General features: G+C 39.5%; 1 protein-coding gene across 1 annotated transcript; it reads left to right on the forward strand.

Annotated features, from left to right (window-relative positions):
- Positions 1-1,293: 1,293 nt before the first annotated feature.
- On the forward strand, positions 1,294-7,246 carry vhl (von Hippel-Lindau tumor suppressor). The gene is made up of 3 exons (XM_083971882.1): positions 1,294-1,727; positions 5,126-5,248; positions 7,024-7,246. The coding sequence occupies exons 1-3, from the start codon at positions 1,541-1,543 to the stop codon at positions 7,215-7,217; spliced, it is 504 nt and encodes a 167-aa protein (XP_083828008.1). The 5' UTR covers positions 1,294-1,540; the 3' UTR covers positions 7,218-7,246.
- Positions 7,247-12,710: the final 5,464 nt, after the last annotated feature.

The raw sequence follows: 12,710 nt of genomic DNA on the forward strand, positions 1-12,710 counted from the left end.
CACTGAGGCTGAAGTGGAGCTGCTGAGGAGCTGATCATCTCTGGAGAGGAGGAGGAGAGAGGAGGACGGCGGGGTTTTATAAGAGGATGGATGGAGCTGGGTGGAGCCTCCATTCATTCACTTCTGTGTGGAGACGGTGGCAGCTTCATTCTTCACAGGCAAAAGGAAACAAAGACTGGAGATTGTGATCAATAGGTTTTTTCCCCCCTTTTCTTTTCTGGAGCAGATCGATTTTCAGAATAAAAAATGTTCAGTAGCTTATTAATGAGATACAGTGACAGTACAGTTTGTCGACCTCTTTATTGATGGTGTTTTAATATTTAAAGAGTTTTTGCTGATGGCTAATCCTGTTTTAAAATTGAGAGACACGTCACGGTTTATTAATGGACTAATTAATGACGAAGTGATTAATGACTTATTCAAAAAAAAAAAAAAAAGAAGTGAAAAACTGTGTTAAAGACCTTAATGAGATTGAAAAGTGCAGACATGATGGTTTTGGAGGACATTCATAAAAAGAAATTTGAAGTTTCATGATGCCGGAGGAGGATTCTCACCAACCTGGCAACACAAAGTTGGGAATTTTTTCTTAGATAGATAGATAGATAGATAGATAGATAGATAGATAGATAGATAGATAGATAGATAGATAGATAGATAGATAGATAGATAGATAGATAGATAGATAGATAGACAGACAGATATGGATAGATCACTAATTAGATCTAAACCTACTTTCTGTAACTCAGACATTGAAACCTTAGAACATTATGTTAAAATATGATAGGTATAAAAGTATTCAAATGGAGGACAAAAGGACAGAGTTTGGGAACAATAATTTAATTATTTTGGCAAAATGCTTCATAGATAAATGTCGTTTAAAAAAACGTTAAAAAAAACACTGCAATATTTGCTTTATACCTAAATGAAATGATGTTATAGCCTATAGATTTAAAAAAAAATCCTGATTGACCACTTATTGTGTCTGTATTCTGTTATTTTTACTTTTTTATTTTCGTATTTTGTTGTTATTGAGCTCAGTCTGTTCTTTGCAAACTGTTTTCTCAGAAAGTTATGACATGTGCCTTTTTGATTGTAAAACAGCCTAAAGAAGAAGAAGAGAGAGAAAAAATTCCAACAGTCACGTAACTTCAACGTAACTTCAGTGAGGCCATGACGTGGTCGTGCCTCGCTGCCTCGCTCGGCCAATCACAGAACAGAAGAGTGTCACGTGTCACTGTTTTACCCGGAAGAGAAAATGTAAACAGAGGAGTTCGTTGGGAAGAAGCTGGAAGAGGAGAACCAGTTCCTCGCTGCGGATTCACTCAAGAACTTTAAAGTCTTTGGTTTTATTATTTTTTTAAAGATATAATTAAATACTAAGTGGAGCGACTCTGTGACACTTCACCAACCCGACAACCCCCCCTCCTCCTCCCCCCAAGGGGCTTCTCGTATGGAGCTCTCCGTGTTAGCTCGCTGCTAACTAACGGTAAGTTAAGTTAGCTTCTCTCGGTTCGCAGCTCGGAGCTCAACCCGGGTCTCGATGCCTCAGGAGGGGGTTCCGTCTCTGCCTCTGGTCCGCTCCCTGAACGACCAGGTCCAGGTCCATGCGGTGTTCTGTAACCGGACCCCCCGGGTGGTGCGGCCGCTGTGGATCAACTACCGGGGGGAACCGACGTCGTACGCGGAGCTGCAGCCGGGGGCTGGCCGCAGGATGAACACGTTCGTCGGTAAAGAAGAAGCTTTTTTTTAATCTCTTCTACACTGCTCAAAAAAATAAAGGGGACACTTAAACAACACATATTAGATCTCAATTAATGAAATATTGCAGTTTAAAATCGTTATTCAATATATAGTAGAGTGTGTTGAGAACAAAATAACATAATCAAAGTTATCATCCCAGGTTGATTTCACACGGGTGTGAAATACTTGGAGTTACAATGTGTTGTTTAAGTGTTCCCTTTTTTTTTTGAGCAGTGTATAATAACTAATGTGGAAGATCTGACATATATGTTGCTGTTTATGTCGCTTTTATTACAGTATCACCAGTGATGGGAATAACGGCGTTATCTTTTTCAGTAACGAGTAATCTAACTAATTACTATTTCCACCGTTACAACGCCGTTACCGTTACCGACAATTAAATGAGGCGCGTTACAAACTACTCAGTGAAGCCGTTGTCCTCCGACTTGGCTCATCTCAGTCACAGAAGCTGCTAAACTGTTGTTTTTTTTTCCTCTTCTCCTTTGGTGAGGGGAGGGGGGAGGAGGGAGGGACGAGACAACCGCATAAGTGATGATGATTGGTTGAGGCAGAGTAAGGTTTCATGCTAAGCCAATCAGAGGCAGTGTTCAGTTTGTACACAAACCACACACGCACGCAGTTTAGCCTCACACACACAGACTAGCAGAGGGAAGCTGCCGAGATCGGAGGGAAAGTGGAAACAGACACTACTTTAATCTCCCTGAGGTAAAAGACAAGAACATGTGAGGTGTAGCTACATTATGTCCCGGAGCGAAGTGTTTGTCCTGAGCTTCTGCTCACCTGACTCTGTGCAGCTTCTTCATTAAATCCAAACAGTCCGACACAGCGACGCACTGCTCCTCTTGACTCTAAAGTCTCTGTAGCTCATCAGCTGGAACTCTTCCAGAGCAGCTACAGCAGCGTTGTGACCTCAACCATGGTTGGTGAGAGCAGAAATGTTGTTGTTGTAGTGAAAATGGGCGGGCTCGTGAAGACGCGAATTTACACAAAGTCAAAACGAGCGATAAATCGCATTTCTCGCGTATCTCGCGTTTGGTCGCGCGTATAAACTCGAGCGAAAAAAAAGCGTTCCTCGTGTTTGGCGGGAAGCCCCTTGCGGGTCTTCCCGCCAAACACGATGAAAAGGACGAAGACGCGAAGGTCCCGTCGCCATAAAAGAATCGGGTGTAGCGTCGCAAAAAAAAAAAAGTCGCGTCTACCGCGTCTCGCGCCTAATCGCGTCTCGCGCCTAATCGCGTCTTTGCGTCACGGCCTTTTACACCGCGGACGTAACGAATAAACGGTGACGGTGTGAACGAACAACATAGAACAGGACCAGACGTGGCGTTGTTTCCTCTTTTCACCTACAGCTCCACTCTCCCTTACTTACACTAACTACTGTTATTGTTGAGGCCAGATAATTGTGGGATTTGTAGTTTTTGACCAATCGTGTGCTCTTTCTTTTTGTGATTTTTCCGGTTCACACATGTTTGTTTTTTTTAGGGGCAAATGCGAGTGAAATGCTCGCCCATGGTGGGCATAAGAAAATGTAAGACCTGTCTAAAATTATTTAAGACTTGAACACAATAATTCAACAAATTTAAGACATTTTAAGACCTAAAATTTAGATTTTCACATTTTAGACTTTTTAAGACCCCGCGCGCATACCCTGTTATTTCATATAAAAGTTTAAGTGCATACATATTTTATGATGCTGTGTATTATATATTTAAGACCATCTTAGAATTTTCTAATACATTTAATACTTTTTAAGGCCTTAATTTTAGATACATGAATTTAAGACTTTTTAAGGATCCGCAGATACCCTGTTGTGCGCTCGCAGCAGGACAGATAATCAGATGGATAATCGGTAAAGTTTATAATTTCACTTAATGTTTGTTTTTGTTTGTTTGTTTTTCTTTTTCTCACACTTTTTAATCTATATAAATTGAAAAAATGTATTGGTAAATTATGATTAATTTGATTGTGATTCATTATTTTTGACTTCCTGGTTGCCAATAAAAAAATTTAAAGCAAAAAAAAAAAATTTTTCACTTAATGTGGCCATGAATAAATTAATTTCGATGTTTCGCCTGTTATTAAACGCAAATCTTGAATAGGTCTCCGCTGTTTTCACATTTAAAAAAGTCTTTGTTGTCTTTGTACAGAGACAATATGAGATTTGCTTGTAGCCACAGCACTTAAAAAACCCACTGTAACCTATTTTCATAGGCAGCCTCGCTTTCAATGAAACACACACTCGCATTCCATAATTGCGATCAGTGAAATATATGAAAACAATAAAATACAATTTAAAAATGAGAGAAAAAAAATCCAAATTCTTCAACATATTTAAACTTAAAAAAAAGAAAGAAAAAGTAACGCAATAGTTACTTTCCCTGGTAACTAGTTACTATTATAGTGAAGTAGTGGAGTTACTAACTCAGTTACTTTTTGGGAGAAGTAATTAGTAACTATAACTAATTACTTTTTAAAAGTCTAACGCCTAATCGCGTCTAAGTAACGTTCCCAACACTGAGTATCACACATAAATATGAAGATATAAGTTAACAAACTAATGGTAAAAACGTGTATATTGAAATGTTGAAAATATGATTCTTCATAGTGGTGGAACATGTTACAGCCATATATTATATTACAATGGTTCCCAAAGTGGGGTCCGGGGACCCCCAAGGGTCCTTGAGAGGGTTCAAGGGGGTCCCCAACTTTTTTTCAAAATTTTACCAATTTTTTTCCCCAGACATTTCTTTACATTTTTTCCTAAAATGCATGCCATTGGCAGTAATTTGAACGTATATGGATTTAAAAAAAGTAATGTTATTCAGTCTCGTAACAAATATTTGTGTATTTCTGGTGTTTGCTTCAAAATTTTGTCCAATGGGGGTCTGTGGTCTAATTTGTGGCAATTTAGGGTTTGAGAAACCACAGTTATATTACATAGTACATATTTAATTTATGCATTCAACTTTATAAAACTAGCATTCATATAAAAAAAATCTCTATATATGTTTATATAGGCTACTGTATGTTTTTCTCTTACATTTTCATTTTACCATGATGTTCCAATTTATTGAGATCCATCTATATTAGATTTGCGTATGGGAAGTGTTAGAATAAGCGTTGGTTGCGTTTCTCTAAATAAAATACAATCACTCTAGATTTCATCAGAACCAGTGTTCTTCTGTGTGTGAGGTTTTCCAGATATTTTTGGCCGACCCATATGAACGTGACAGGCAGCAGAACACGTGACCTGATGTACATCATGTAGTCTAGGTCTTGATTGGTTGTGGATTTCTATTTAAAAAGTGTTGGTTGTGTAGTGAAGCTGTTGTTTAAACGTCTCGTCTCCCTCGGTTCCTCTCAGGTCACCCCTGGATGTTCAGGGATGCAGAGACCGATGACGCACTGAAGGTGAACAGCAAAGAGCTGTTTCTCCCTCAACCAGCAGAGGGAGGAAATGCAACGTTTGTTAACATCACTTTACCAGGTAAGATTAGCCAAATAACTTTAAATATTACCAATAAAGTGGATGTAGAATTAGTTTTATCTAGTCATGCTGTCAGATTATGATCTATCTTTTTAAAACACACTGCGTTAAAGCAGATAAAAAGGTTTTGTGCTCTTCTTTTTCCAAACCCAAATAAAAGAAAGTCACAGTCGCTGATCTGTGACTGGTTGATGACGTGTGCGTGCCTGGGTCCAAACAAAGTTTCAATGATAACCAACATTTATTGTGAACCAAATCCAAGTCCTTTATAAACAAAAGTTCAAATATGAATCAAAAATACTTTAAACACGGTGGCACCAAACGCCACACGACACGTCACGGTCAAAAACTGTTCGCTTTCAGACCAGCAAGATACAAACAGCCCAAACAGCCGCCCCTTAGAATATCAGAGCTGCAACTAACGATTATTTTCATTATCGATTAATCTGTTGATTAATTAAACGATTAATCAATTAGTTGTTTGGTCAAGAAAATGTTAAAAAATGTTGAAAAACATCAATCAATCAGTGTTCCTCATGTCTTGTTTTGTCCACAAACCAAAGATAGACTGAGTTTATCATAAAGGAACAAAGAAACCAGAAATATTCACATTTAAGAAGCTGAAATCAGAGAATCTGGACTTTTTTTGTCTTAAAAAACAACTCAAACTGATTATTAGATTATCAAAATAGTTGACGATTAATTTTTGTTTGATTAATCGATTAATTGTTGCAGCTCTATAAAATATCATAAAATGTGGATTATCGGGCATTATAATTATAATTCAGGGACGGAGATCACACATCAATAATTATACGTGTGTGTGTGTGTGTGTGTGTGTGTGTGTGTGTGTGTGTGTGTGTGTGTGTGTGTGTGTGTGTGTGTGTGTGTGTGTGTGTGTGTGTGTGTGTGTGTGTGTGTGTGTGTGTGTGTGTGTGTGTGTGTGTGTGTGTGTGTGTGTGTGTGGCTGAAATAATGAGGTGCACTTGTGTGCAGCATAACAGCTACAACTCGGAGGTCAGAAATCCCAACTCGAACATTTCCGACTTCCGACATCATTGCGTTCACGCTGCAGGAACTCGAGAGAAAAAAAAACATGGATACCTGAAGGAAGTTTGGCATATTGTGGCTCATAGCTGAATACGCAAAAATAAATGCAGCAGTAAATGATGTTTATTTAGGAGGAGAGGAGATGCCGCAGACGAGTGCACATATAATGTTACAGCCTTGATAACAGTTAAACGTTATTTCCGTCACATACGGGGAGGAACACAATTTCACACCATACAACAATCACAGCTTAATATAAACGTATTTCATATAGGCTACTGCAATAATACACAAAAATATGCATTAAAACCTCAACAAAATGTCTAAATTCTAACTGTTTAAGACAAGGGCATGACGCCATGTTTTGATGTTGTCGTGACGTCAAGTCGGAAAGTCGGAGCTCTGATATGATACCCGAGTTTCCGACCTGTAATTTCCGAGTTCGACGCCGTTCAATTAATTTTTTTACAACTCGGAGCTCGTTTTTTTCCGACTTCCGAGTTGTCTTGAACGCAGCATAATACTCTACTAACATGTCATTCATGTATTCTGAAAGAAACTGTTCTTGAATCTGTTTGTTTTTGATTTGATGCACCCGTAAGGCCTTCCTGAGGGCAGCAGCAGGTCAAACAGAGTGGAGCCAGGGAGGGAACTGTCCTTGAGGTGATGAGGTCTGTCTGTGTTCACCAAGTTGTGAACATGTGTTTCTGTTTCTGTTTCTCCAGTTTTCAGCCTGAAGGACCGGGCCCTGCAGGTGATCCGGCGTCTGGTGCGAGCGGAGGACTACAGGAGGCTGGAGATCGCCCGCTGTCTCCACGAGGAGCTGGAGGACGAGCCCAGCGTGCTGAAGGACCTGCAGCGCATCAACCAGAGGGTGGAGCAGCACCTGCTGGAGAGGATCCAGGGCCAGGAGGAGTGACAGGACAGGAAGCAGAGACCCATCACCATCACACCCACCGTGCTGCACAACCTCACACAGACGACTCGCAAGAACGAACCATACAGGAGGTGAAATGCAGCGAGTCGACAGCTGCTGCAAAGACGTCACACACCAGAGTTTGTACATTTGCTGCATGTTAAAGGGATAGTAGCATTTTTTAAAAGTGGGGTTGTATGATCTCCAAATAGCCCCTAAGTGCTTTAATTGCAGTAGAAGACTCTCTGCACTCCTCCCGTTAGCAACGCCAGCCCATAATAGCCCTGCCCAGAGATTTACAACATACATTGTTGTGAACAGACCCAAAGAAACGGCCTATTTTCACGGCCTAAAAGAGGTTTTACCTGAAAAAAAATTGTTCCATTGTTCACAGTTCCATTGTTCGCTATAATATAATTTTTTCCAGCCCTTCAAAGTGCAGAAAAAATACAGTTTTTATTTGGACCTAACCAACTGCTGATCGGCGGACGCTAACCCTGGGCGGAGGGATACATGAGTTGATTAGGTCCAAATAAAAACTGTGTTTTTCCTGCACTTTGAGGGGCTGGAAAAAATTATATTATAGCGAACAATGGAACTGTGTATTTTTTTCAGGTAAAACCTCTTTTAGGCCGTGAAAATAGGCCTAAATATATAATTTTAATACTTAGGGGTTATTTGTAGATCATACAACCCCACTTTTAAAAAAAATGCTACTATCCCTTTAATTAGACTCTGACAGTTTATCAGTCTCACTCTCTGGCTGCAGCATAAAACTGTTTGCAGCGTTTTCCTTCTAATACGTGGAGCTTCAGTATCTTCTATGGAAAAGTATTGTTCGTATACTAAAGTCTTATCTAAGGATTTTGATATTTATTCCTCGATGCCACTTGAGAAATGTATACATTTTAACATACAGTATAATGCCTATCTGATATGTTTTATTCTGCCAAATAACCACATCGTTACACCTTGACTTCCTATAAAATATCTCTTTTACCATGGGACCAGTGTTAAAGGTGAATTTCTGTCCCATATATATAACAATCTATAGAGGAAAGTATATTTATACATCTGCCAGGAGTTTTTAGGGAAATATACATGTATATTGTTGATAATCTTATGGGAGATGAGTGAAGGTGAAAGTTTATTTATCTTTGCTGTAAAGTCCGGCTGAAACTAAACTGTTGAACATTGATCTTTATCTTAAGCACTTTAGTGACTTTAGGTGCATTTTCTAAATTAACCTGTTTAGGTGAAAACACTTTTTTCCCAGAATGAACCAACAAACCGGCCGAGTCTCCTCTGAAGCCGAGTCTTCCCGCTGATTTCCCCCGAGGAAAAACAAAGTGATTAAATTGTCTTTTACGGTTTTGAAGATAATTCTGTGAAACACTGTGACTGAGGAGCTTAAGCTTTTTGTTTTGTCTTTACTTTGTTCTTCCTGTTTTTTTTCCATCTCTGACCTTGTTTTAGTTTTATACTTTCTTTCGTTCACACCTTAAAACATCAAAGACTTTCATAGTTTATTTGTGTACAAAATAAATCAAAGATATATTTCATACTGGTTGAAACGTGGTGTGAGGAGTATTTATTCAAGTTATATGTCATTTACTTATTGAAACCATAAAACTGGATGTGACATTAGTTCCACTTTCTTTATGAGAATCTCAGTCTGGATACTGAATATAAAGAAGAACACAGTTTAAATCACACAAGATACGACTGAATAAAAGACACGGCACACATGAAGCTGCATTTCATATATATAGTCCTATGAGTCACCGTTTATTTCTAAAGCACATTGAAAAACAACCTCAGTTGAGCTAGTTATAAAAAGTTACAAAAAATATAAAAAATACAATATAGTTAATCATGGACAATATAATAATAAATAAAAACAATACATGGAATAATAAGAACCCAATAAAACAAATTTAGAATAATAATAATCTTTATTATGGACTCAAAAAAGTGGTCCACTCTCATACACATACACACTTAACATACAAGACAAAACAAAGCAGACAAACAACCAAACAGATAATATAAAATACAGTAATTTGTCACTGTTAGTTTAAAAGAAACAGTGCAAACTATTGTGCCAGTGCTTACGAAGCCTGGATGTGAACCGATATCCCATCATGGGGCAGGTTAAGGCCTTGATAATACAGTTAACAGATAGGTCCAAACGACACATGGAATTGAACAACAGCTTACGCAACAATGCCGGACATGTTGGTACATTAGAAAATACAAATAACTGGCTGGCACTGTGCCACCTAGGAACACGTAACAACAACCTCATGGCGTCATTATAAGCCACTTTTAGCCTCTGCATACTTTTCACTCTGTAGGAAGACCAGAGATGAGCTGTATATAGGGGGGTGACATAGGCCCTGAACAGTGCACATTTGACATCAACAAAACACACAGAAAATTTTCTGAACAGCATATTGGCCTGTGCATATATTTTACAGCAATGATGATGGATATCACTGTCATCCATAAGATCATCAGAGAAGACATGGCCAAGATATTTTAGTTCCTTCGTCATTTCTAAGGATCCATCAGAGGGATAAAAAGTAGGAAAGCACGATTTCCTGTCCTCCCTAGATCTCACTACCATGGCCTTTCCCACAATACAACCTGTTTTACATTCATTCAACTGTTTTGACAAATCATCAATATAAACATTAAAAAGGAAAGGAGATAAAATGACCCCATTACTCACATGAAAAGGAGCAGAGACGACATCATCCCACTTGACCTGAAATGTTTGCTGAGCATACCAGTATATGAGAACTCTAACAATATATTTAGGAACATCTCTCTCAAGCAGTTTAACAAATAATTTGGCATGATTGATCCTATCAAATGCCTTTAGAGGCGTCAATAAAACAGAGAAACACAGAGGAGTTTAGGCTTTGGTACTTAGCAACTATCTCCTTTAATGCAAAGATGCATAGGTCAGTACTATGTATGCACCAGGAGGCCAGTGAAGCACAGGGCTAACAATGGGGAGAGCCTATAACTGGCATGCTTGAGATGTTCTGCAGCAATACCATCTGTACTTTGTTGTTGTCAAGCATCTCAATAGCATCTGACACCTCACCACCAGGTGTTACTGTGACATGAGAGTCCAAATCAACAATATTAACAGCAGCAACATTACTCTTAACACAGTTAAAGAGCTTGGAATAATGCTTTCGCCATAACTTTGCAATGTTATCTGAGCCACAGACACCTTCAATGTCATGTGGTAAAGAAGTTTTATGATTATTCATCACTTTAATTGCAATTCCAAAAAGTCTACATGGTTATTATTTTGTAGCTTCATGGCAATGAAGTCAGCTCTGATAGTGTTCTCATTGGTCTTAATATGACGGGGAGCATATTTATATCTAGCATTAGTTTGTTTCTTATACTCAAACACATGAATATAAGATAATGTAAAAAAGAGATATACAGTATAATACACTTTTCAGTTGTTATATGCAACTTTTATTATAGGCAATTTTATTATATATCCCACTTTTACAAAAGTAACCTGTAATACATTAATCTGTGTGAAGGCTGAATAATTTAACATGATTAACACCTGAACACAAACACACACATAGACACATATGAGTGTGTCTTCCAGGTGACGTGTCAGAATCAGGAGTTATCACCAGCTGCAGGTTTTCGCAGCAGGTGGGGGGGGCGGGGGGGGGGGGGGTCCTGTTGCTAAACACGTTGCTAGGCGACAAAGCAACACAACCCAGTGTTTGTGAACGTGAGCCGGATGCAGAAACATGAAACATATCACTGAACATGGAGCTGAGAGAGAGGAGGAGGACGAGGACGAGCTGGGAGCCGAGTCGCTTCAGGAGAGAGCAGTAAGTCTCACACACACACACACACACACACACACACACACACACACACACACACACACACACACACACACACACACACACACACACACACACACACACACACACACACACACACACACTAATACTCATGATCCTTCCACTTTCTTCACCAGCATGACATCTTGGCCGAGGAACCACCCGGTGATGTTTCCCCATGTCCAGACGGATCACTGGAGCAAAATGAAAACAATGGTGAGATCAGATTTAAAGGGATAGTAGCATTTTTTTTAAAGTGGGGTTGTATGATCTACAAATAGCCCCTAAATACTTTAATTGCAGTAGAAGACTCTCTGCACTCCTCCCGTTAGCAACGCCAGCCCATAATAGCCCTGCCCAGAGATTTACAACATACAGTGTTGTGAACAGACCCAAAGAAACGGCCTATTTTCGTGGCCTAAAAGAGGTTTTACCTGAAAGAAAATACACAGTTCCATTGTTCGCTATAATATAATTTTTTCCAGCCCCTCAAAGTGCAGGAAAAACACAGTTTTTATTTGGACCTAACCAACTGCTGATCGGCGGGCGCTAACCCTGGGCGGAGGGATACGTGAGTTGGTTAGGCCCAAATAAAAACTGTGTTTTTCCTGCACTTTGAAGGGCTGGAAAAAATTATATTATAGCGAACAATGGAACTGTGTATTTTTTTCCAGGTAAAACCTCTTTTAGGCCGTGAAAATAGGCCGTTTCTTTGGGTCTGTTCACAACACTGTATGTTGTAAATCTCTGGGCAGGGCTATTATGGGCTGGCGTTGCTAACGGGAGGAGTGCAGAGAGTCTTCTACTGCAATTAAAGTACTTAGGGGCTATTTGTAGATCATACAACCCCACTTTTGTCTTCAATTTTGTATTTTATGTGATACTATGCACAGTTATTGTTATACATACTCCAGGTACCGGGGTTTCTTGCATCTCTTCCAGCTGCTCTGTTGAAGGATGGAGGTTTGTAAGAAGCATCCAAACAGATGAGGAGAAGGAGAGGGTACAAACATTTATTTATCATTCTTCTTTATTATGTTTATGTTCCATCACATGAAGGTGTTCAAAACCAAACCAGCAGCAGCCAGTTTCCTCCTCTGACTGTGCAACAACACAGTGAGTCCCACACACGTTGGTTAGTAAGAGCTCAACGGTCTTTATTTATCAGCCGTCTCACTGCACATGTTCCTCTACAGACAGCAACACACCAAAGACCTGCTCCCCCCAGAACATGGTCCAGTACAGGAACATGTTCAATGACCGGGCCAGGAGAGGCTTCTGCTACTGGGTCATGGAGAGGGAGAAGAAGAAGAAGAGCAGCTCAACATGTGAGTGGCCGACCGATCCAAACTGTGACCACAGCAACAACAACATGTTGTCGCTTATACAGTGTAAAGTTTCAGCTCTGTGAGACATTCACATGCTCATGGAGGTGAGAAGAATGAGATGGGATCCATTATAACACGTATAGCTACACCTCCGTCATCACAGCTGATTCTGATTCTGCTGCTTCCCCGGTTTCTATTTAATGTTTTCAGAAGAAAGTATATTTTTTTAGAAGCACTCAACATTTTGGCTTGTCGGTGCAAGCTGTTTTAGA

This window comes from Trachurus trachurus (genome assembly GCF_905171665.1).
Source record: "Trachurus trachurus genome assembly, chromosome: 5".
NCBI classification, from domain to species: domain Eukaryota; kingdom Metazoa; phylum Chordata; class Actinopteri; order Carangiformes; family Carangidae; genus Trachurus; species Trachurus trachurus.